We start from the raw sequence: 27404 nt of genomic DNA, 5'->3' as shown, positions 1-27404 counted from the left end.
AGGTCCTCAGCAGCAGAGCTGATTGGTGAGATGGGTGACACCGGAGATCCTGTGCAACATACCAGTGATTCCACCAGTACTACACTTCTAGACAGCAGCATGACTGACCATAGCCAAAAGCATATTCAGCTGTTTGTGAACTGTGGCCAGCACCTCCTGCATCTGCATACAGCATCCACAATACTACCCATCTTAGTATTACTAACTTAAGAATTTACTATAGTAGAACAGACAGATTCCTAGATATGCAACTTGCTGCCCTCCCAATGTGTTACCAATGGAGGCTGATGCCTTATGAACTTTTATCTACCTGTTCAGAAGTAATGACAGCAGTGCTACAGACCGCCTGACCCTACGCTTTACAGTTAACAAAAATGCAAGATTACATCTCTCAAACAGAAAAACGTGCATGGAGTTTAAAAAGTGTGCTATTAAGAAAACATAAAAAAACTAAGTACATAACTTTCCAGGACTCTGACTCAGTGCATCATCATGGTAATGTGAAGAGATTTCTCAGCAACAATATATACATGTGCTAGAGTGGGTCATTAAAGCCACTGACTAACTATTTGTGTATTAGAGGCAATACCTAATTGTTTGAAAGATTTGCCAATAACAAGCATCCCAGTTTTGAAGAATTGTTTATGGTACATACTATGAGATCAACAGGTACACTTACTATCACCCACAGAATGTCAAACACAAATGTGTACTTTCATCATGAAACGTAAAGAAATGTTTTTGTTTGTTCCTCCACTCATTCCTGTTTTAATTACTCTTAAGCTTCATACTTACGATGTTTACTTTCTTGTGTAAAATTACTCAGTTTCAACACATTATTATTATCTGTGCTGCCTGGAAAGGGTTTAGGGACATGTTGTTGAAGAATTAGTTTAGAAATTATGAATGTCCATTAAACATAACAACAAACCAGATTATGCTTTGGGCTTTTCTATTAGGCTCTGAGAGGATGAATGGTCTCTACAGATACACTATGTGATCAAAAGTATCCACACACCTTGCTGAAAATGACTTACAAGTTTGTGGCACCCTCCATCGATAATGCTGGAATTCAATATGGTATTGACCTTGATGACAACTTCCACTCTCGCAGCCATACATTCAATTAGGTGCTGGAAGGTTTCTTGTGGAATGGTAGCCCATTGTTCGTGGAGTGCTGCACTGAGGAGAGGTATCAATGTTGGTCAGTGAGGCCTGGCATGAAGTCAGCGCTCCAAAACATCCAAAAGGTGTTCTACAGGATTCAGATTAGAACTCCGTGCAGGCCAGTTCATTACAGGGATGTTATTGTCATGTAACCAATCCACCACAGGCCGTGCCTTATGAACACATGCTCAATCATGTTGAAAGATGCAATCACCATCCCCAAATTGCCCTTCAACAGTTGGAAGCAAGAAGGCACTTAAAACATCATTGTAGGCCTGTGCAGGCTGGCAGGTGACGTTCACCGGGAATTCGCCATACCCACACCCTGCCAATGGATCACCACATTGTGTACTTTGATTTTTCACTCCACACAATGTTTTTCTACTGTTCAATTATCCAATGTTTACACTTCTTACACCAAGCAAGGCATCGTTTGGCATTTACCGGCATGATGTGTGGCTTATGAGCAGCCAGTTGACCATGAAATGCAAGTTTTCTCACCCTCCGCCTAATAGTCATAATACTTGCAGTGGCTCTTGTTGCAGTTTGGAATTTCTGTGTGATGGTCTGGATAGATGTCTGTCTATTACACATTATGACCCTCTTCAATTGTCAGCGCTTGTACACTTTTGTGCTGTACGTGTCCCTTCATGTTTCCATTTCACTATCACATCGGAAACAGTGAACCTAGGGATGTTTAGGAGTATGGAAATCTCGCCTACAGACATATGACACAAGTGGCACCCATCACCTGACCACATTTGAAATCCGAGAGGTCCACGGAGTGGTCCATTCTGCTCTCTCACGATGTCTAATGACTACTGAGGTCGCTGATATGGATTACCTGGCAGCAGGTGGCAGCACAATGCACCTAATATGAAAAACGTATGTTTTTGGGGGTGTCCGGACACTTTTGATCACATAGTGTGTAAAATGTTCAAAGATAAAAAAGTATTTGAAGTAAAAATATCAGAGCTGCAGTATATGGGCAAGGAAAGAATTGAGTTGAATTAATCATAAAATAGACTCGCAGGGACTTGAAAAAGTGAGTAAATTAATTTATAATGGAAATGGATAGTGGATTTACTGTCATGTGTACAGAAACCAAGCTACTCTCTTTTTAAGAGGGCTACTAGTGTATTATTTCTTTTTGCTAAAACAAGAACCATGTACGTCAGTGTCACATTTACATATATGATGAACAAACCATAGTTGCAACATAATAGATGAGTGAATTTGGCTCTGATGGTAATTTTGCATTAATTATATTTTTATTATATCTTGAAGAAATTTATTAAATTTAAATCATAGTGTACAGACTATACGGCCTATTCAGTGACAATGTGATGCTGCAATTGACCAAGGGTAGACAGAAATCTTTAGTTCCGAAGGAAATTGTAATGCATACTTGCATACTGGACCAACAGAAAAAAATCTATACTGCTGCTAGTGTCTCAGTTTGCTGAGTTGTAAACTATGTCAGTAACTACCGTTTGATGACCTTTCTGTCCTCTGTTGTCACTTATCATAGTTTACATTTTTGCTATTCAGCATGTCTTCTACATCTGTGCTATAGTCTGCATACTCTTTTTTTTGGTTTCAGTCAACGTGTTATTCACTCTTATGTTTTACTGACAAACATTAAGATGTCATGTAAATCAAAATAAAAGATTAATATCCATTGTTCTTAGAGGTATATATTCATGTATATTATGAAATAAACAGAAATGTTATTATGTTCAGGTAATTTACTCGACGAAACTGATGTGCTGGATTGGATGCTAGATCAAAAAAATGATGAAAGTATTGAGGAAGTGAACCGTGACAAGTTGTTCAAGTACATTGAAACAAAGGAGTTCCTTGCAGTGATTTTTTGTAAGTTGTCTTAAATTTCTGATAGATTTTTGTTGCATATATAAATAGTGTGCACCTAATAGTGTGGCCTGTATCAGATGAGTTCATAATTTCTTCAATCATAGGAAACAATATGTGCAATGAACCACCTTACATAATTAAAAACTATAGAAAAAGTATTTTCAAGTGCACACACACACACACACACACACACACACACAGAAAAGGGAGGGGGAGAGAGGGGGGGAGGGGGAGAGAGAGAGAGAGAGAGAGAGAGAGAGAGAGAGAGAGAGAGAGAGAGAGAGCTATTGCGTGTTGTTGTTTATGTGCCTACATGTCCCTCCCTGTTCCTCAAACATTCTACGACACCATTAGTTGTTATATTTACACACTCTATTGTTTTTTATTTGCATAATTACTAAATGCTGGATGACAAAATCTTTATTTTTACGATTATTCAACAAATTTTGAAGAAAATATCAGCTATCTTGTATACAATAATTTATTGTCTATTAAGCAGAGTGATTTTGTGTTTATTCTGGAATTTTGGAAGTTCAGATACTGAGGACAACCCAATATCTCCAAGAGTTCTGCGCCATATGGAATTAATTGATGATGAAGCTGCTGAATATGGAATCAAAATAGTAAAGTGTAAAGACCGTTTGATGGCGAAGAAATATGGTTATCGAAACCCACCTGGTATAACATACTTCCGCAAGGGAAAGTATATAAACTATGATGGTAAGTTTTTTCTCCATCCAAGTCTTATGTCACTTCATACATTAACCGATATTACCAAAGTTGGAGCATTGTGGCCTTCATAGTTTAAATAGGCAAGTCCTGCCCTCAAAATTACAAATATTTGATAAATAAAAACATTTGCAGTTAAATGAGCAAAACACAAAGTTAGTGATTATACAGGGTGAGTCACCTAACGTTACCGCTGGATATATTTCGTAAACCACATCAAATACTGACGAACCGATTCCACAGACCGAACGTGAGGAGAGGGGCTAGTGTAATTGTTAAATACAAACCATTCAAAAATGCACGGAAGTATGTTTTTTAACACAAACCTACATTTTTTAAAATGGAACCACGTTAGTTTTGTTAGCACATCTGAACATATAAACAAATACGTAATCAGTGCCGTATGTTGCATTGTAAAATGTTAATTACATCTGGAGATATTGTAACCAAAAGTTGACACTTGAAACCTCCAGACGTTCAGTTGCGTGTTGTAACAAACACGGGCCACGGTCGGCGAGCAGCATCTGCAGGGACATGTTTACGATGACGACCGTGTTTACGAGTGTGGCTGTAGTGCACTGTTGTGGTTTGGTCTAGCTGTCGCAGTGTCCACATGTAGCGCTTGCTGCTATTGTTATTCTGCATTCGTCTCGCACGCAGACCAACTGTAGTACACCGTGTTACCAGACGTCTGTGATAGTGTAGTGTTGTAGGAACTGTGACCATGGTGTATTCGAACTCTGAAAAGGCGGAGATGATACTCATCTATGGCGAGTGTCGACGAAATGCAGCTGAAGCCTGCAGGGTGTATGCAGAACGGTACCCGGACAGAGAACATCCAAGGTGCCACACATTGCAAAACATCTACCGCCAACTGTATGCAACAGGTATGGTCATAGCACGTAAATGGGTCCGTAACAGGCCCATCACAGGAGAAGCGGTTGCAGTTGGTGTGTTAGCTGCTGTTGCCATGAAGCCACACATGAGTACGCTGGACATTGCGAGAGCTGGTGGACTGAGTCAAAGTAGTGTCATGCGCATACTGCATCGTCACCGCTTTCACCCGTTTCATGTGTCGCTACATCAGCAATTACATGGTGATGACTTTAATCATCGAGTGCAGTTCTGTCAATGGGCATTAACAGAGAATGTGTCGCAGTTCTACCTGTTTACCGATGAAGCGGGTTTCACAAACCACGGGGCAGTGGATCTACGGAACATGCATTACTGGTCCGTGGACAATCCTCGCTGGCTCAGACAGGTAGAGCGACAGCGACCGTGGATTGTAAATGTATGGTGCGGAATCATTGGCGACCACCTCATTGGTCCTCACTTCATTGCAGGGGCCCAAACAGCTGCAACATACATCATGTTTCCACAGAATGATCTGCCAACGTTGCTCGAAAATGTCCCACTGGAAACGCATCGACGTATGTGGTATCAGCATGATGGTGCACCTGCACATTCCGCAATTAACACTAGGCTGACCCTTGACAGGATGTTCGACGGGCGTTTCATAGGACGTGGAGGATGCATAAATTGGCCAGCCTGTTCTCCTGATCTTACACCTCTGGACTTCTTTCTGTGGGGTACGTTAAAGGAGAATGTGACCCGTGATGTGCCTACAACCCCAGAGGATATGAAACAACGTATTGTGGCAGCCTGCGGCGACATTACACCAGATGTACTGCGGCGTGTACGACATTCATTACGCCAGAGATTGCAATTGTGTGCAGCAAATGATGGCCACCACATTGAACATCTATTGGCGTGACATGTCGGGACACACTCTATTCCACTCCATAATTGAAAACGGAAACCACGTGTCTACGTGTACCTCACCCCTCATGGTAATGTACATGTGCGTCAGTGAAAAAGACCAATAAAAAGGTGTTAGCATGTGGACGTAATGTGCTGTTCCAGTCTCTTCTGTACCTAAGGTCCATCACCGTTCCCTCTGGATCCCTACGTAATTCGGTGCTCTCCGATACACACGATCGAACAGCGGAGGAGTGGTACTTAAGCGTCAACTTTAGGTTACAATATCTCCGGATGTAATTAACATTTTACAATGCAACAAATGGCACTGATTATGTATTTGTTTATATGTTCAGATGTGCTAACAAACCCAACGGGGTTCCATTTAAAAAAACGTAGTTTTGTGTTGAAAAACATAATTCTGTGCATTTTTTTATGGTTTGTGTTAACCAATTACACCAGCCTCTCTCCTCACGTTCGGTCTGTGGAATCGATTCGTCAGTATTTGATGTGGTTTACGAAATATATCCAGTGGTAATGTTAGGTGACTCACCCTGTATAGTAAGAAAATTGGACAGGGACTACTTGGAGAGCACATACATTATTCTTTGTACTAGTGCACATCAACTCGCCATCAGTGGAGTGCATGAGCAGCCACACCAGTGATATATTTGTGATGGTAAATGAGTTGATAAACAACCCTTAAGTCCATACCAGTTTTATGGCTCTATGAACATTGAAATATTGCTGCTAAACCTGAGATACAACAAGCTGCCATTAGAAAATGAAACAAAGTGAATGATATTGCACTAAAGTTTTAACTAGACATAACTTACAACAGCCACACCAAAATGTTAGCTATACTGTAAATGAGTCATAAATGATAATTCTAGAGGTGAACATCAGAGCTCATTTTTTAACAGTGCTCTAACAACTGGAATGACTTACTTGAAACAACATCTGAGACCACTGAATGAGTTTTGAACACTGATACAGTCCTGTGATTCTTTGATTTCTTTACTTTTATTTCAAAGGTATGTATATATTTCTGAGCCCAGTTCTAGGAATTTGAATGGACTATATACTAATGCGTGCAGAATACTTTCCTTTAATATAACCTCCACATTGAATGGACTATATAGTAATGTATGCAGAATACCTTTCTTTAACGTAATCTCCACATCTTGAAGAAATGTATGCTGGATGTCAGTTGCAGAAGACTTTAGGTTAGGCTGAGGGAATACGGATGGTAGAATTTGAATGTATGGTGAAGAGCAAACTCCCAACTATGAATTCCAAACAGAGAAAATGCAACTGAAGAAGGAACCATGGTTATGAATACTATATTCCAGAAAATGCTTCACAACAGTGTATTATGCAAATTGCCCGCATAGACTCCCTGTCTGTAACTATTCGTACATATTATTTATTATGCTAGTATGCACATTGTCTGCTATATAACATGAATTGTCTCTCAGTTCTGTTTCACTTTGCTGGGTTAGATCATGCCATTGATAGTGCTAGAACATACAGTGGCAAAATTATCCTTACAAGAAGATTTTCAGTGGGAGTACCTATATAGATGTAAAGCAGATGGTATAAAAAATGGGCTCAGAAAGTGCGTGTTTTGTCCGAATATCATACTGATTGAACAATCAATGAAAAGTTTTTTTCAGCAATATGAGAAATATGTGTATAGTATGAGAAACCAATAGCCTTGATAGAAAAGTTGATCAACACATTTTGAGGTGTTTTTCTTTTTGTGAGTTGATTTTAAGGGATTGGTTTATTGTGAAATGCCAAGTCTTTTCTCATTCCCTGTACTAACAGTTGCCTTCTTTACTGAATTTCCTGGTCGCCATCATGTTTTCTCTTGATGTTATGGTCCTGCTATGCAGTGCCATGATTTTTGACCGCTAACTTCTTTTCCAATTGCGGAGGGGTGAAGGCTATAAGAAAGCTTCTCAATTTAAAAAACTCACTATGAAGTCACAAAACACAGTTTCCATAGTTCTTCTATAGTCAGATAAGTTCTCAAGTCACAACCACGGATAATTAACAAAACTTTCCAGACAACATGTTCATACATGATGCTTCAATGCTTGACTGATACCATAAGTTCATACTTAACTCAAGATACAATGGCATAGAATCTAATATAACAATATTGATTTTTCTGTGCTCGGTCATTGCCATTAGCACCCTTTCTTCTTTGGAGTCCACAGCACACCCAAAGCATGACTGCAATGTGCAAGTGACCCCTCTCTGGCCAGTCCAAATTACACATGTGTCATCACTTTCTGCACATTTCTTGCATTTTTCTTCTTCATATCTGCACATAAATTCCACAAGCCCAGGCACAGTAGATGCTCTTTACACTACTACTAATTTAAGCCATGTTTTTCACATGCATATCTTTCATCAATCAGTAAAAGGAAAGTGAGACATTTCTATGCTTTATAGTGACATGTACCATTGCAATGTCAGGCTGGAATAGTAATGTTTAGCAGGAGATAAATGTTTTGTTGTTTCTCAGAAATGTCAACAGCAATGAAGGCAACAAAATGTGTGACTTGATGAGAGCTTTTGTAATATATTTTATTCATCAGTCTATTTCTGTCCGCCCCTGGTAGCTGAATGGTCAGCTCAACAGAATGTCAAACCTAAGGGCCCGGCTTCAGTTCCCGGCTGGGTCAGAGATTTTCACTGCTCAGGGACTGGATCTTGTGTTGTCATAATCATCATCATTTCAAGCCCATTGATGCACACATCGCCGAAGTGGCATCAAATCGAAAGACTTGCACCAAGCAAACAGTCTACCCGACAGGAGGCTCTAGTCACATGACATTTACATTTATTTTTAGTCTATTGTTGACTTATTCGACATTACCATAAGTTTTTCTGATTAGTGGGATCAGTGGAATGTGACCTGAATATTAGTGTGTACCAGTATGGGTAAAATATAAATGGTAAGTGACCCCTCTGTGGACAAAATTATTCAATAATAATGACAAGAATTATAAGTGCTATATTTGTGTTGCATAAGAAGCTTAATAAACATATTTTGCTAAAAAATACATTTGAGTAATGTTTATGTAGTATATTTTGTAGTGTAGCATAAGGGATTTAAGGATACAAGTGAATTAAATGTTAGCTTATGATTCATTAATATATAGTTTTCTGGAATGTGGAAATACATAAAAATATGGTTCTTTTGATCTGTATAGTTCTTATCTTTGTAGGAGTCCATACAACAGTTTCCTTTTTTCTTAATGTAGTAGTAGTTGTAGAAGTAGAGCATAAATGAACATATACTTCCCACAGGCAGTTGATTGACTTCACTCCAGTTCATCATTTTACATACAGTTCTCTTTTCAGACACAACTAGCCAATGTCCTGTATTTTCCTGGCAAACAACTTGACTTTGAATATTGCAGAAAAAGTCTACAGTTGATTTCTTTCGAAAACTACTAGTTTGGAAACAGTTCTACTGTACAACTGCACAGATAAAGGCTAAAATCTTATTATCTTCAGAACTGCCTGATGCTGTACAGTTATTTGTTGACACATAATCATCATCATCAGTAGCACTAGAGGAAGTACTTAGGCAATGTCATCTTTGTCTTTGTCTACCAAATGAGTGAATACACTCTTCTTTCAATAAAATGCTGTAATATTGATTTTCTGTAAAATCAGCAGTTTTTTTTGCAAGTGACTAAGCCAACAATTTTTTAAAGTTTTAAGAAAATATGCTATAACATTTTGGAAATAATGTCTATCATAATAATTTGTTATACAACCATATGAAAAGGATAGATAGCTACTCACCACATAAACGAGGCATTGAGTTGCAGGAAGGCACAATGAAAAAGACTGCTAAACATTTCAGCTTTCAGAGAAGAAACTTCTTGTTTAGAAATAAAAACACACATGTGTTCACACAAGAACAACTCACATACACATGCAAGGGGCCCAGTGCCTGGGGCAGTGGTCATGTGTAGGTGATTTGCGATTGTGTGACTGGATGTGTGTTTTCTGTTTTTTGTCCAAAACCTTGAATGTTTAGCAGTCTTTTCATTGTCTGTCTGTGACTCAATGCCTTCTCTACATACTGAGTAACAATCTATCCTTTTTATATTGTTGTTATGCAGTCCTAGACACATCATTGTTTAATTTGATAAACAAATATACATATTGCTGTTATTCTGTCGTGGACATATCGTTGTTTAGTTTGTTATACATATATACTTCACTGACACACAGTCAACATGGATTTAGAAAACACCATTCTTGTGAAAAACAACTAGCTCTTTACACACAGTAAGTGTTGAGCGCTATTGACAAGGGATTTCAAATTGATTCTGTATTTCTAGTTTCCAGAAGGCTTTTGACATTGTACCACACATGTGGCTTGTAGTGAAATTGTGTGCTAATGGAATATTGTCTCAGTTATGTGACTGGATTCATGATTTCCTGTCAGAGAGGTGACAGCTTGTGGTATTTGACGGAAAGTCATCAAGTAAAACAGAACTGATTTCTGGCGTTCCCAAAGGTAGTGTTATAGGCCCTTTGCTGTTCCTTATCTATATAAATGATTTAGGAGACAATCTGAGCAGCCATCTTAGGTTGTATGCAGGTGATGCTGTCGTTTATCAACTAGTAAAGTCATCATAAGATCAAAACAAATTTCAAAATGATTTAGAAAAGATATCTGTATGGTGCAAAAATTGGCAGTTGACCCTAAATAACGAAAAGTGTGCAGTCATCTACATGAGTGGCAAAAGGAATTTATTAAACTTCGGTTACATGATAAATCAGTCAACGCTAAAGAATGTAAATTCAACTAAATCCCTAGGAACAACAATTACAAACATTACAGTTGGAAAGAACACATAGAAAACATTGTGGACAAGGCAAACCAAAGCTGCATTTTATTGGCAAAACATTTAGAAAATGTAACAGATGTACTAAAGAGACTGCCTATGTTATGATTGTCTGTCCTATTTTAGAATACTGCTGCATGGTGTGGGATCCTTACCAGATAGGATTGATGGAGTACATCAAGAAAGTTCAAAGAAGGCAGCACATTTTGTATTATCACAAAATAGGGTAGAGAGTGTCACCGAAGTGATGGGAGGATTTGGGATGAACAGCATTTTAAAAAGTGTGTTTTCGTTGCTTTGGTATCTTCCCGTGAAATTTCAATCACCAACTTTCTCCTCCGAATATGAAAATATTTTATTAATGCCAACCTACATAGGAAGAAACAATCATCATAATAAAATAAAAGAAATCAGAGCTCACACAGACAGATGTAGGTGTTCATTGTTTGTGTGCTCTTTTCAAGATTTGAACAATGGAGAATTGTTGTGAAGGTGGCTCGATGAACTCTCTACCAGGCACTTAAATGTGATTTGCAGAGTAACCATGTAGATGCAGATGTAGATACCAGACAATAATGTTTAAATGTTCAAAATTTACATTTTTTAAGATGTGTAATAGTAAATATCTACAGATGGCACTAATGTTCCTGTGCTATACACAACTTCCGAGATTCAACTTCTCAAGTGGTTCAGTAAAGTGTCACATAGTGACGTCACTTCGTGGAATTGTAATTTGAAGTGTTACAAATCTGTGAAGTATGACAATTGTGAGAAAATGCTTCTCACTATACAGCTACAACAATGTACTGAAGTGTTACAACTTCGTTGAGCTTGTCCATAGAGGGTTAAAGAACTGCAGACATTGAAGACTCATAATACAGCCGGAGATGTGATCTCTAACTTCCTCCTCCTTGTTATATGTTTGATGCCATGTTTCTTGTTGAAGCTACTTATTTTCACACAGACTTTCTCTCTGCACTGGTATGACATTTAAACTACAAAATTTTATTTTCCTTTTTCTGATTTCTTTTACTGTATGTTTTTGTCTCTCCAGATCAGCAGTCAGTGTGTCTGACTGCCATGGGAGGGTTCAATACCTGATACCCGTGGTTGCAGTAATAATGAAGTTTGGCAGATAGAATATTCATCTAAAAAACTTGTATATTAATGCTGCACTTCTGATGCTTAATTTTATTTTATGTTGGCTGTGTGCCAGGTGCTTCACCATCTTCCACACACCAATTTTCCATGCAGGGTGTGTGATGGAAGAAGAGGAGGCGAATCATGTCAACAATAGATCATATACCGGGTGATCAAAAAGTCAGTATAAATTTGAAAACTGAATATATCATGGAATAATGTAGATAGAGAGGTACAAATTACCACACATGCTTGGAATGACACGGGGTTTTATTAGAACCAAAAAAATGCAAAAGTTCAAAAAATGTCCGACAGATGGCGCTTGATCTGATCAGTTGTTGTTGTTGTGGTCTTCAGTCCTGAGACTGGTTTGATGCAGCTCTCCATGCTACTCTATCCTGTGCAAGCTTCTTCATCTCCCAGTACCTACTGCAACCTACATCCTTCTGAATCTGCTTGGTGGATTCATCTCTTGGTCTCCTTCTACGATTTTTACCCTCCACACTGCCCTCCAAAGCTAAATTGGTGATCCTTTGATGCCTCAGAGCATGTCCTACCAATCGATCCCTTCTTCTAGTCAAGTTGTGCCACAAACTTCTCTTCTCCTCAATCCTATTCAACACCTCCTCATTAGTTATGTGATCTATCCATCTAATCTTCAACATTCTTTTGTAGCACCACATTTCGAAAGCTTCTATTCTCTTCTTGTCCAAACTATTTATCGTCCATGTTTCACTTCCATACTTGGCTACACTCCATACAAATACTTTCAGAAACAACTTCCTGACACTGAAATCTATGCTCGATGTTAACAAATTTCTCTTCTTCAGAAACGCTTTCCTTGCAATTGCCAGTCTACATTTTATATCCTCTCTACTTCGACCATCATCTGTTATTTGCTCCCCAAATAGCAAAACTCCTTTACTACTTTAAGTGTCTCATTTCCTAATCTAATTCCCTCAGCATCACCCGACTTAATTCGACTACATTCCATTATCCTCGTTTTGCTTTTGTTGATGTTCATCTTATATCCTCCTTTCAAGACACTGTCCATTCCGTTCAACTGCTCTTCCAAGTCCTTTGCTGTCTCTGACAGAATTACAATGTCATCGGCGAACCTCAAAGTTTTTATTTCTTCTCCATGGATTTTAACACCTACTCCGAATTTTTCTTTTGTTTCCTTTACTGCTTGCTCAATATACAGATTGAACAACATCGGGGAGAGGCTACAGCCCTGTCTTACTCCCTTCCCAACCACTGCTTCCCTTTCTTGTCCCTCGACTCTTATAACTGCCATCTGATTTCTGTACAAATTGTAAATAGCCTTTCCCTCCCTGTATTTGAAAGAGAGTATTCCAGTCAACATTGTCAAAAGCTTTCTCTAAGTCTACAAATGCTAGAAACGTAGGTTTGCCTTTCCTTAATCTTTCTTCTAAGATAAGTCGTAAGGTCAGTATTGCCTCACGTGTTCCAGTGTTTCTACGGAATCCAAACTGATCTTCCCCGAGGTTGGCTTCCACTAGTTTTTCCATTCGTCTGTAAAGAATTCGTGTTAGTATTTTGCAGCTATGACTTATTAAACTGATAGTTCGGTAATTTTCACATCTGTCAACACCTGCTTTCTTTGGGATTGGAATTATTATATTCTTCTTGAAGTCTGAGGGTATTTCGCCTGTTTCATACATCTTGCTCACCAGATGGTAGAGTTTTGTCAGGACTGGCTCTCCCAGGGAGGCCAAGCATGACAAAAGTGGCAGCTGAGCACGCGATCATCACCAAACAACGCGCGCAAGAGATCTTTCACGCGTCTAGCAGTTTGGGGTGGAGTGCCATCCTGCATAAACATTGTACATTCCAGCAGGTGTTTATCAGCCAGGCTGGGGATGATGTGATTCTGTAACATGTCAGCGTACCTCTCACCCGTCACAGTAGACTAAACAACAAATGTTTAGCAAAATGGTATAATTTTTGATCTCTCTCCATTGACTGCTGTTTTGTCTCTGTGGGAAACCCATATCTCATTCCTGATCACTGTTCTGGTCACTCTGCCTTCTCCTGCTTTCCTTCTGCAACATAACAAAACAGTCTAGAAAGTGGTTATGGCTTTTGAATTTAACAGCCACTTTCTGAAAATGGTGCTAATAGGTGAAGGATACATCTAAGATCACATCCAGGTACATGGGAGTAAGTTTACAGTATAAAGTGTGACTCCTGAACCTGACCATAGGCTGTAGCTTGCCTTTCCATTGCTGAAGTGGAACAAAGTTATTTCTATCTGGACTCGGTTGCAGATGATATTTCATGAAGTAGTCATCCATCTACTGAAGCACTTAAAACAGTGAGTCACCTCACTGAAATATTGTATTGTATGGTGAGGGTGATATCGTCAACATAGATGAGTTTGTGAGATGCAATTTCTGGAAGGTAATGAATATGCAAGTAGAAGATAACTGGAGATGTTAATGAACTATGTGGAAAACCATTGTTAAGTTTGTGGAATTTTCAGTGGCATTTTTGTATGAATTTGGAAAGAATCTGTTATTGTGTATATTTTTTATCTGAGTGAATATTATGTGACATTTGAGAACACTTCCTCCCACCCTTCCCCCCGGCCCTCTTCAAATAGTGCAATAAGCAGCCCCAAGGTATCAAGAAATATGGAGACATTTTTTGTTTTCCTCCCAAATCAAATTTTTGAAAAGACAGTCAAGGCGAGTTTCTGATTACAGCAGTCTCTATTTTACCTGAAGCCAGCTTGCTCACCTGGTCTAAGAAGTTCAATTTCAAGAGCTATTATGATTGGAATTGGTTTTACAGTTGCTTGTAAATTACACTTGACAGAGTTAAGGATCTGAAGCTGTAAATAATTTTGGATCCTCACATGGTTTTGAGATAGCAATAATTTTATATATATCTTAAAAAAGAGCCAACAAGACTGGTTGTAAAACATTTTTGAAGGAAGAAGCAAGTCCACATTTTGTTGATGGGTCACAGTTCCTTAAGGGTTCATGGTTTATGGTTTACACAGTCAAGTGATGTAACTTGCCATTTCAAAGTATGAGCAAGGCTCATTTAAAACCTCTTATTGATGAAATGGTCTTATGTATTGTTCATTAGCTGTCTGTCTGATTTTTTCTATCTTAGTTTTGATTTAATTTGCTTAGCGAAAGTCTTATTCTCTGAAGCCCATGGTGTACATATGCTGTGACTGTTTCGTACACCCCACACTAAAAGAAAATTAAGGTTACTTTCCAAAATGCTCACTTACTTCTCACTGACAGGTTAGAAAACATAAAGAAAGTCAGCTTCATTTCTAAATCTACTTGATGGCATAAAATTTATAAAGGTGCACTTTGTAATACTCAGTTGTATAAAGTTAAGAAAACATGTATTTTTGTATTATTCGGATTTCATAACAACATTACAACATTTTTGAAGTTTAAATGAAGTGTAATCTGCAATATGTTATAATTTTTTTGCTTCTTTTACATTTTCAGGTGACATAGATGATGATGAAGAAGTACTGGACTGGCTAACTAATCCTGAAAATATGGAACTGACTGATCACATTGAAAGGGTTAACAGAAAGATGTTTCAGAAAATAAGGCAAACATCTGACTATGTGGCAGTATTCTTTTGTGAGTAAGATCTCTCATTTCAGATAATGTGAATGAAATTGTGGGACATTTCGATTCATTCTGCTATTTTGAAAATTTGCTTACCAAAACACAGTATTTCAAGTTCCACAGTCTTAATTTGTTTGGGTAACAATGAATAAATTAACAAATATAGTTCAGAGGGTCACATTTTAAAGTACTGTATGTTTTGAAATTAATGCTGGCTTTAGTTGTAGCAGTACTGTCCAATTGTTCTGCTTAGTGTAAATCATCAGAAATTTGACTGTTACAGTATATCCTGTAACAGTTAAATCTCCATTGATTTGAAGTGAAGCACAGTATATGGATAGTATCATTACAACTGCAGCCAGTATTAATTTCAAAACATGTAGTACTTTAAAATGTGCCATTTGGAATCATGTTTGTTAATTTATTCATTGTTTTAATTCAAAATTAAAACAATTTGGAATATTGTTAAAAGGGAAACCATGGCAAGCAATTTGATAAAATTGAAATTCAATCCACCTCTCCTACTGAAATTAGGAAAGTAATAAATTCACTCAAAAGTAAAAGCTCACATGGAATTGATGGCATTTCTAACAGAGTACTAAAAGCTTGTTCCCAATAGAGAAGTACGATTCTCAGCCACATATGTAGCAGCTCACTGAAACAGGGCATTTTTCCAGATAGACTGAAATACGCTATTGTTGAATCATTGCATAAAAAAAGGGAATAGGTCTGATGCTAACAACTACTACTCCATCTCACTTCAGACAGCTTTATCCAAAATTCTTGAACAAATAATGTGTTCAAGAGTAGCATCACGTATTTGTAGAAATGAAGTACTAGCAAAATGCCAATTTGGTTTTGAGAAAGGCTTTTCAACAGAAAATACTATATGTGCTTCCACGGATCAAATATTAAATGCATTGAATAACCAAACATCACCCATGGGGATATTTTGTGTTCTCTCAAAGGCTTTTGATTGTGTAAATCATGGCATTATTCTAGATAAACTTAAGTATTTGGTATGAATGGGACAGTGCACAGATGGTTTAATTCATATGTAACTGGAAGAATGCAGAATGTTGAAATTAACAGTACAGATAGTCTGCAAAAATCAGCAGAGTCCTCGGACTGGGGAGGTATCAAGTATGGTGTCCTACAAGGTTCAGTCTTGGGCCCCCTATTGGTCTTAATATACATTAATGACTTGCCACTCTATATACATGCAGATGCAAAACTATTTCTAGTTGCTGGTGATACAAGTATAGTAATCACACCCAACAAACAAGAATCAGCTGTGATAATTGAAAATAATGTCTTTCGGAGAAATATTAGTGGTTCTTTGCAAATGGACTCTCACTAAATTTTGAGAAAACACAGTATATACAATTCTGTACTGTAAATGGCATAACACCATTCATAAATATAGACTATGAACAGAAGTCTGTTGCTAAGGCAGAATATTCGAAATTTCTGGGTGTGTGCATTGATGAGATATTGAATTGTAAGAAACATATTGATGATCTGCTGAAACGGTTAGTTTCAGCTTCTTATGCTTTTAGGATTTTTGCAAATATTGGTGATAAACATATCAGTAAATTAACCTACTGTGCCTGTTTTCATTCACTGCTTTCATGTGGCATCACATTTTGGGGCAATTCATCATTAAGAGAAAAAGTATTCATTGCTCAAAAGCGTGTAATCAGAATAATAGCTGGAGCCCACCCAAGAAGACCTTGCAGACATTTATTTAAGGAACTTGGGATATTCACAGTACCTTCACAATACATATATTAACTTGTGAAGATTGTTATTAATAACCCATCCCAGTTCAAAAATAACAGTGAAGTGCATAGCTACAACACTAGAAGAAAGGACGATCTTCACTATTCTGGGTTAAATATGACTTTTGCTGCCACAAAAATCTTTGGTCTTTTGCCAAATAGCATTAAAAGTCCGACAGATAGCCAACCAACATTTAAAAACAAATTAAAGGAACTTCTGAATGATGACTCCTTCTACTCAATAGACGAATTTTTAGATATGCAGCAGTAACTGAAAAAAAAATTAATTATTTTGTGTAAAGAAAACTTATGTTAAAGTGACACATTCCACATCATTACAAAATGTCCTACTCATGATCTATGGAACAAGTATTAATGTATGTCTGTATTGTTACATAAACCAACAGCTGTCTCCATTAGCTGGGAAGTCTGGAAGTCCCAGTGTTTGGATATTCTGCTAGAAAAAACAACTCAACATAACAAATTTCACAGACACGTTCATTGCCTGCATCTGATGGATGACAGTCATGTTAGACAATGGACTATGTTTGTGAACAGAAGATAAATTAGTACTGATGACCAATAGTTTTGAGACTGAATGCTGAATTAGTGGAGGAATTGAGTTCAAAGAGTCCTCAGAAATAACTGTTAACTCTTTCAGATTTAGCTACCAGTATCCAGATTCCTTACATTCCTTATAAATAACTTGTGGCACTATTTAATGAAGTTAGTGTACAAAATAAGTGCCATATAACTTCTGAGATTGCACAGCAGCAGGCCTATGTACTGGTGAAAGTATTGAACGCTCCCTCAAATAGTTTTCCAACATTTTGAAAATTAAAAAGATGTGGTATCCAAACAGGATATTTTTAGAGATACATAAGATTGGATTTTTACAAAAAAAAAAAATTCAACAACAGTCTTGGTAAAGAGAACTTACAGTACCTAGTGAATTTTCTGCAGTGTTATAAATAGCTGGTGCCAAAAATGAGATGTGCAGTTCAGAAGACAAAAATTTTCATATCAAACTTTTCAGTTGTGCATCTTCTGCATTGTGGGTACCACAGCTATAAATTTATTTAATGAATGGAGTTGTCATTTATTAAAAATTTTTCTTTGTTTCACAATTAGTGTGTGGACGAACTTCAATGTGACAACACAAAAACATGACATATGCGCACACAGTATGAGACTACTTAGAATGCCACTGACAGTTTGTATGCCCTGAACTCTTGGGAACAGTGTGCAGTTGTGTGGATTTGGCACATCTAATTTCAGTTATAGGAAAGCAGAATAGCGTAATGAATATATTTGGAAATCATTATGCATGGTCAGATCATTACCAGATTAGAAGCTGGTCACAGTCTATGTGGGATCATCTGGAAGTAGAATTAGAGTAATGTCACAGCAGTGGAGAAAATTCTTAGAGTGAGGAAACCTTCCATGGCCATTAATTCCTTCAAAAGTATCTAAAACCCTCCACTTTTCTAAAATATATTTTTACACCTTGGCTGATTTGCTAATATAGAAATAATTATTACAGCATTTTACTATGTTCAGCTCAGCTAATGTGTATATGTAAAACAACAGTTGCTATAAATGATTAGCGATATTACAAGCAGAAATGTGTATTGTCTTTATGCTGCAGAACCATGTTTCATACTCTGCTTTGTCATGCGTAATCTTCCTTCACACAGATTATCGTTTTCATTTTTTCTTCTCACTGTCTGTCTACAGACATAATTCTACTGTTTCATAATGAGATATTTTATGTGTGTTTGCAAGTTCAAAATACATGAAGGTTTCACTTTTACTTTTCATTCATGTTTTTAGACTGTTGCTGGTTCATTCCTTGTATGTATCACTTTTTTATTTATCATTTTTTATTTTTTGAAATTATGCATGTGTGCTGTACTTGTATGGATGTATTCATTCACCTTTGTTAACAATGTATCATACATTTAGTCTTAATGCCAATGGCAACAATCATAAACTGAACAGGTAGTATGTGGAAGCTCTATGAATATCATTTGAACTTGAATTGTGATTACTCCATTTCAAAAACAGGATCATTAAGCTGAGAAATTATCTCAAATTTTCATGTGAAGTTAATTGTGTAGATGGTAAAATAGCAGCTATAAAAAGTAACTGACATCATCAGAGTTCTACATGTTGATTACAATACTGCACCTGTAACATTTTGTGAAATTGTTTTACATCAAAGTTTTTTTCAGACAGTAATGACTGCAAGCAGTGTGACCGAGTTCTGGTAGAAATTGAACATATTGATGATGAGGCAGATGGAGCAGGTATAAATTTTGTGAAGATAGATGACAAGCAGATGGCAAAAGAATATGGTGTGTTTGCACTGCCTGGTGTTGTGTTCTTTAAGATGACATCAAAGGAACCTGTAATATATGCAGGTAAATTTCTGCCTGAGTGATGATAACTATAATACTTTGCCTGATATATGCTGCACAAAATATTATTTCAGCTCTTATGTAAACAAGCAGAATAATTTTGAACTTAGCTGCTGCCTGGATTTGCAATCAACACTGAGAGAAAAATAAATATTTTCTTGCTTTTTTGAAGATTACAACCACTATTATGCTAGTGACGTTTTTCCAAATATTGCATTATACTCAGGTGACAGAAGTCATGGGATAGTGATACACACATATACATATAGCGGTAGTATCACATACATAAGGTATAAAAGGGCAATACATTGGCAGAGGTGTCATTTGTATTCGGGTGATTCATGTGAAAAGGTTTCCAATGTGATTAAGGCCACATAAATTAGCAGACTTTGAATGTGGAATGGTAGTTGGAGCTAGAAGCATGGGACATTCCATTTCAGAAATCATGAGGAAATTCCCACAGTGTCAAAAGTGTGGCGAAAACACCAAATTTCAGGTGTTACCTCCCACCACGGACATGTTTGAAAGAGACACCACTCAGCACCTTGAAGGTTAATATGACCATTCTGTGTAGAGTACTCTTTGCCCAACCTCATACCGGACTTTGAGTGATGCAACAAGCAAAAAGAGGAAAAAAGACTGGGGGGTGTTACTTTGCTATTGAGCAGCAAATTTGAATTTGGGTTGAGTAGGGAGGCATGCTTGGGTAGTCTATGCAATTGTGTGTAACCACTGTGTGAAGGCAAGAGAGCTGTGTTCGAATCTTGTCCTTTGTACAAATTTTCATGTGTCACTAATGAATTATTTCATTGCCCAAATGTGGCAGAAATCACAATCTCTTTTCTGAAGAAATAAACAATTTGCAACAAATTTTGCCAACAGTACAAAGAAGATGTATAATTATAGTTTATAAGCATATGTAGAGTATAGTTGATTATCATTAATGGTCACTAATCACGGACGCTGTCTTTGGAAGTAGCTTTTGGTAGATACTTCTTTCTGTTACAATATACCTTGATTTAACCCATGTTGAGTCACAGAAAGGAACAACAAAATACTGCTAGAAAAATAAGCTTTTGGCCAAAAGGCCTTCATCTGAATTAGATGACATACACACACACATTCATGGAAATGCAACTCAAACACTGATTGTTGGGGCCAGACTGCAAGCAACAGCACATAATGGGAGAAGCAATCTGGGTGGGCAGTAAGGAGGAGGTTGGGGTGGGAAGCAGGAGGGATAGCAAGATAGGGGCAGGGGACGGTAAAATGCTGCTTGTGGGAGATTACAGGCACGAGGTGGGGAGAGCATAGGGAAGCTAAATGCAGTCAGGAGGTTAGATGAAGGATGTTGGGGGGAGGGCAGAGGAAAACAAGAGAGATAAAAAAATTGTGGGTGCGTTGGTGGAATAGAAGGGTGTGTAGTGCTGGAGTGGGAATAGGGAAGGGGATAGGTGGGTAAAGGTCAATGACTAACTAAGGTTGAGGCCGGGATGGTTACAGGAATGTAGGGTATATTGCAGGGAGAGTTTCCACCTGCTCACTTCAGAACACCTGGTGTTGGTAGGAAAGATCCAGATGACACAGGCTGTGAAAAAATCATTGAAAATGAAGAATGTTGTGTTAGCAACTGGGTGGTCCAGCTGTTCATTGGCCACAGGTTGTTGGTAGACATTCTTGTGAACAGACAGTTTATTGGTCTTTATGCCTACATAGAACACAACGCTGTGGTTGAAGCTTGATTTGTAGATCATGTGACTGGTTTAACAGGTAGCCAGAGGTAGTTGAAACCCTGGTAGAGATTGTGATTCAGTTTCTCCAGTCCTGAGCAGTACTGAGTCATGAGGGAAATGCTCCTTTGTGGCTGGATGGTGAGACTTTTGGAGGTGGTAGGCGACTGGAGAGAGAAAGCACATGACATCTGTTTCTATACAAGATTGGGAGGGTAATTATCACCCGTGAAGTCCTTCGTGAGACCCCTGGTATATTTTGAGAGGGACTGCTCATCACTACAAATGTGATGGTCATGCATGGCTAGGCTCCTTTGTGGCCAGATGATGGGACCTTGGGAGGTATGGGTGACGAGAGAGAAAAGGCACATGAGGTCTATACAGGAATGAGAGAGTAATTACAGTGTGTGAAGTCCTCAGTGAGACCATGGTATATTTCAAGAGAGAGTGCTTATCACTACATATGTGACAGCCATGCATGGCTAGGACTTCTTGGTATGGAACGAGTGGCAGCTGTCAAAGTGGAGATATTGCTGTGGTTGGTAGGTTTGATATGGTCAGATGTATTTATGTAGCCATCTTTGAGGTGGCAGTCAACATTGAGGAAGGTGGCTTGTTGAGTTGAGGAGTACCAGGTGAAGTGATTGGGGAAGAAAGTGTTAAGGTTCTGGAGAAATGTGGGTAGGATGTCTTCACCCTCAATCCAGATCACAGTGATGTCATCAATGAATATGAACCAGGTGAGGAGTTAGGGATTCTCTGTGATTAGAAAGGATTCTTCTAGGCAGCCCATGAATAGGTTGATATAGGATGGAACCATACAAGTGCCCATTACTGTACCCCATTTGTTTGTAGGTGATGACTTCAAAGGAGAAGTAATTGTGGGTGAGGATATAGTTGGTCATGGTGACTAGGAAGGAAGTTGTTGGTTTGGAATCCATCGAGTGTTGGGAAAGGTAGTGTTCAATAGTGGTAAGGCCATGGGCATTAGGAGTGTTGGTGTAAAGGGAGGTGGCATCAATAGTGATGAGCAGGGCACCATATGATAAAGGAATAGGAAGTGTGGAGAGTCGTTGGAGGAAATGGTTGATATCTTCTATGAAGGCATTGGTCAGCAGGAGCAGAGATTGTCTCAGTGGTGGCACAGTAACAGCACAGGCACATTGAAAGCTGTAATTACTAAGCTACTGGACAAAGTCCTTTGTCATGTGCATGTTTCTATGCCTGATGAAGAACTTTGTCCAATAGCTTAAAAATATCCAAGAGTCTACTTCCAATATACCTGTCTGCTGACCTACGTCTCCTGCATATGGTGAGCAGTAATATTCATGTTGCTATAATAGCAAGAGGGATTTGTAATTACAATATTCAGATATTCAAATAATTTGTTGGAGAGGTAGTTAATATTGTGCATTTTTAACCAGATGTGTATTGGCACCTTGAAAATCGCTTTTGCTCCAATAGGCAGAACTCTGCTCTAAGACAAAGACAGTGATACAAAGTTTGTGTCAGAATTATTTTTATGTCATGTATTTTAATTGCATATGTTACAGTCAGCATGTCCTAATAGTACCAACAATGTATACCTCGTATATCTGATCAGAGATTTCCTTGGAAAACATGTAAGTTAACTTCTTCTTGGAAGTTCTGCTGGATATAGTTGCAGCAAGTCTCATTGCCAAAAATTCATATAGTGTCAGTGATTATATCCAGCTGAGTACCTTAGAGTCACTTGAAAATGGCAGCAAGCCTTACTGCTGGAAATACATGCAACACCAGTCTCTATACATGGCTGAACACCCAAGAATTTCAATTTCAGTTAAATGTATGGCAGAACATCCGAGAATTTAAATAAAATGTATAACTCAGTAGCAGGAGGTATCTCCAGTTTTGCCAGGCAACTAGAGAGGGCCATAATAAAGTTGTGTAGAATGAACTGGAATCGTTGTTGGTAGACATTATGTTGGATAATACTGATACAAGAAACTTGAGCATGATATGTACCTTTCAGTTGTTTCCATATTCAAGTTCTGAGTGGGGACTGAAGGGCATAGGGCAATGACAGCTGACAACTTGTTTTAAGACACTACTATCTTCACCTCATTTAGATATGGAAGCAATAATAAATGTTTTGTCAGAGATTAGCAATCATATATTAACAGCAATGTGCCTTAATAATTTATATTTGTATTTAAAATAAAAATATCTTAAATTTTGGAGTTCAACATGGCCCTATGCATATTCACTCCTCAAAAACTTTAAGCTTGCTAATCATACTAGCTAATGAATCAGACATCAATCTCAACAGTGCAGGACATAGCTCAAATAATAGTTGAGAGAGCCTACAGCTGGTTCACAATGAAAGTTTAAATCTTAACCTCATAAAAAGCTGCCTCTATAATCCTCTGATTGTCATCGTTGACTATTCATGCAGAAGTTCCAGATTTGATTCCCAGTTATCAAACTGGCTTTTTCTGACCAGAGAATGTCTGAAACGGAATGTACTCAGTCGCATGATACCAAGTGAGATGTTGCTTGCTCTGATGAATGGCATCAAAATTACAAGCCACCAAAACAGCCTTGGATACAATGTGAAGCTTAAAAGAAATAACTGTCATTTGCTGAAGCAGGAATAGACTTTAAAGCTCATGCACTAATAAGACACAGTGTTTAAAATTTCTAGATGTCCACCTGGATAGACAGCTAGAATTGAGTCAAGATTCCGGTAAAATATTAAAAAATGGGGGATCTGAGCATATTTTGCACTTAGATGTCTTTTGTATTGAGTACAGCCTGACACACTTTTATCCATTAAATATTGCCTCAACAGTCTAAGTGGTGCTAGATGATGATAAATAAGTAAAACTGATGACTGTTGCGGCTGTCCCTTATGCTGACCCATGACCAATAGGATGGACCATGTGAGATGAGTATTGCAATGATCTAATTCCATGGATACAAAATCCTTCCCCTTTAACCAGCTCATATTAGGCACAGAAGAGGCCATGAGGTTACTGTTGAGATCTCCACCTGTGGCCCACTGATTATGAGTGACATGTCCTCTGCTGCTTACTGAGCAAGCTTGGTGAGGCAGTTGAAAACAGTTTGGGTATATCCAGGGATGGTGATGGAGTTTCACCCTCCATTTGTTCCCAAACATTGTCCAGTGGATGCTCTGTGTGCTGAGACAGTGATTATTACGAGGGTTCTTCACACTTCTCGAAACTGTACACTGGAAATATTGTTATGTACAGTGCTGGTGATGCACAGAAGTTGACTCCTACTGTGACAACATAGCCTCAATGGGCTATTGTGGTTGCTGCTGCTCTTGGTGATAAGTGATGCAGCCATCTGCAATTTTTAAAGGTGACCAGCTTCTACACTAAATTCCCTACACATTTACACATGTGTCCAAAGCTGCTATAAATTCTTGAGTGAGGACGTTTTCCTGCATGAGACTGCATTTGAAGTAATCACTTTATTTCATTATTAGTGATTTGCTAATTTTGTCCCATTGTGAATGTTCAAGATTCCTGGTAGTTATAACTTGATATGTAAGCAACTGAGATGTGAATTGTTTATATATTCTCCTATATGTTTGAGAAAAAGCACAAAACACTTGTAGACAGACACTGTATTCAGTTGCTGAGTGTGCCTTGCAGAGTTTGCCTTGAAGCATTTTGTACTTTCTCTGAAAAACTTCTATAGTCAGTGGAGGAACAAAAACAGTGACCACTGGAACCCATGTAAGTAAGGAAGTGCATCTAATTCACTTTCTGAGTCTTCATATAGCATGTCCATCAGTATCTTCGGATATACGCTGCCTGATGAAAAGAGTGGAACACCATCACAGGTTAAGACACATGTGATGTTATTTCAGTATTTACATGTTGCCAAGATTATTTTGGTTGTGCTGCAGAAGTTTCATTCAGAAGCCTTTACACATCAGTTGCTATGGCCTTTGAACACTACCTTTCCTGCCATCCTTCAGACTCCAAACCCACAACATCATTCCTTATACACCTTACCAACTTTATCCTAACACACAGCTTCTTCTCTTTCGAAGGAAATGTATACAGACAAATCTGTGGCACAACCACGGGTATCACTTGGTACTCTCCTATGCCATCCTGTTTACAGGCCATCCAGAGATAACTTTCCTAGCCTCCCAAAACCCTAAACCTCAGATGTGGTTCAGATTGATTAATGATATCTTCATGATCTGGACTCAGGGTCAAGGCACCATATTCTCATTCCTTCACAACCTCAACACTTTCTCTCCCATCTGTGTCACCTGTTCCTCCTTAACCATATGTACCACTTTCCTGGATGTTGACTTCCTCCTTTCTGATAGCTTTATCTACACCTCCGTAGAAATTAAACCCACCAACCCCAATAGTACCTGCATTTATCTGTTACCATCCCTCCCACACCAAAAAAATCCCTCCCATAGGGCCTTGCCACCTGGGGTAGTGCTTATGCAGTGATAACATCGCCTTAACCAATATGCTGAAGGTTTCACCAAGGCCTTCACAGGCAGGCACAATCCCCCAGACTAGTTCATAAACATATCTCCCTTGCCATTTCCCCACACATCCCAATCTTCCCACCACCCCCAAGAATCAACTACAAAGGAGTGACCCATTCATCACCCAATACTACCTCAGACTGCAACAATTGAACCACACCTTTTCTCAGTGCTTTGATTATCTATCATTCCCTAAAATGAGGAACATTGTACCCAAGATCCTGCCTGCCCCTCCTAAAGTGGTGTTCCATCACCAATTCCACCTTCACAACAGTCTAGTCCATCCCTATGCCACTCCCGATCCTAATCTCTTGCCACCAGGATCATATTCCTGTGGAAGACCCAGGTGCATGACCTGCCCAATCCACCCACCCAGTACTTCCTATTCCAGTCCTGTCACAGCCTTATCCTACCCCATCAGAGACGAGGCCACCTGTGAAAGCAGTCAGCGCATATACCAACTCTACTGCAATCATTGCACAGCTTTTTTTTCATGTATGTGATTACCTACCAGCTGTCCACAATAACCTACTGCCCCAAACTTTCCACCCCCTTTGCCCTACACCTCCTACCTGTTCATGTCCTCTCACCCTCATTTTGTGCCACTCTCTGCCAACACACCAATCCGTCATTCCCCTCCCCTGATCATCTCTTTTTTCACCCTGTCACCCCCCCCCCCCCCCCTCCTCCATGTCACAGCCCCCAGATACTGTGCCTGCCAGGCTTATCATGATCATGCCTCCATATAGTCCCTGCACTCTCCACTAGACAGTACTGTTTTCTCACTTCACCCATAACTTGCTAAACCTCCCCCTTCCACACCTGGCCCACTCCAGATTGCTACTTTCATTCAACTTGACAGTTGCTTTCTGGTGCTCTCTGCCAGGGATGGTGGTCATGTGTCCATGAGTTGTGCTTGCTTGTGTGAATGCATGATTGTTTTCTTCTCTAAAAAAAGCTTTGGCCAAAAGCTAAATGTGTAACAGTCTTTTCATTGTTTCTGTCTGCAAGTCAGTATGTCGTATTAGTGGTAAGTAGCAAATTTCCTTTTCCTTATATTTAAATTTTCTGCATCATCACTAAATTGTAGGCATACGTCTTGGTGATTTCCTTAACTAGGTCATGTTTGATTTAATCCCGTCCATAATTAATTTAGCTAGTGCTCTGTCTCTAAAGATTTTGATGTAAATGCAAACACTCCTTTCTTTTTAGATAACACTGGCCTTTTTATAGTTTAATTTGTGTGGCTAGAAAGAGGAGGAAAAAATGTAGTGCATGATACTCATGCCTGTACACAAATTTGCACTATAATTCTGACAGTACATAGTTATGACGATCTGGAAGTAAAGATTTTAAACTTTTTTGTGCTCTGGTTGCTCGTCACTCACTCTGCCCCGCGGCAACTGCCTAATCATTGAATACAAACTACTGTATGGTGGAGTAAGTAAGAGTTTGTGAAATATTGTGGGGCAGAGCGAGTGACAAACAACCAGTATGCATGCAAGTTTAATAAGAATTGTACTTTTGGAAGAATGGTTCAAATGGCTCTGCACACTATGGGACTTAACATCTGAGGTCATTAGAACTTAGAACTACTTAAACCTAACTAACCTAAGGACATCACACACATCCATGCCAAAGGCAGGATTCGAACCTGCGACCGTAGCGGTCGCACAGTTACAGACTTAAGCGCCTAGAACAGCTCAGTCACAGCGGCCGGCACTTTCGGAACATTGTGACTGCGAACTGTCAGAATTATGTCCCAGA

General features: G+C 38.7%; 1 protein-coding gene across 3 annotated transcripts in view; it reads left to right on the top strand.

Moving 5' to 3' along the window:
• The window catches only part of LOC124612943, a 453322-nt gene that overhangs the window by 348887 nt on the left and 77031 nt on the right, over positions 1-27404 (top strand). For all 3 annotated transcript variants that reach the window (XM_047141447.1, XM_047141449.1, XM_047141446.1), the window contains 4 exons: positions 2911-3042; positions 3580-3762; positions 15050-15190; positions 19194-19382. In XM_047141447.1, the coding sequence (XP_046997403.1) occupies positions 2911-3042; positions 3580-3762; positions 15050-15190; positions 19194-19382 (645 nt within the window). The remainder of the gene's footprint in view (positions 1-2910; positions 3043-3579; positions 3763-15049; positions 15191-19193; positions 19383-27404) is intronic.

This window comes from Schistocerca americana, chromosome 4, assembly GCF_021461395.2.
Source record: "Schistocerca americana isolate TAMUIC-IGC-003095 chromosome 4, iqSchAmer2.1, whole genome shotgun sequence".
Lineage (NCBI taxonomy): Eukaryota > Metazoa > Arthropoda > Insecta > Orthoptera > Acrididae > Schistocerca > Schistocerca americana.
The sequence above is the reverse complement of the archived record's forward strand: the minus strand, read 5'-3'. Positions and strand labels throughout refer to the sequence as shown.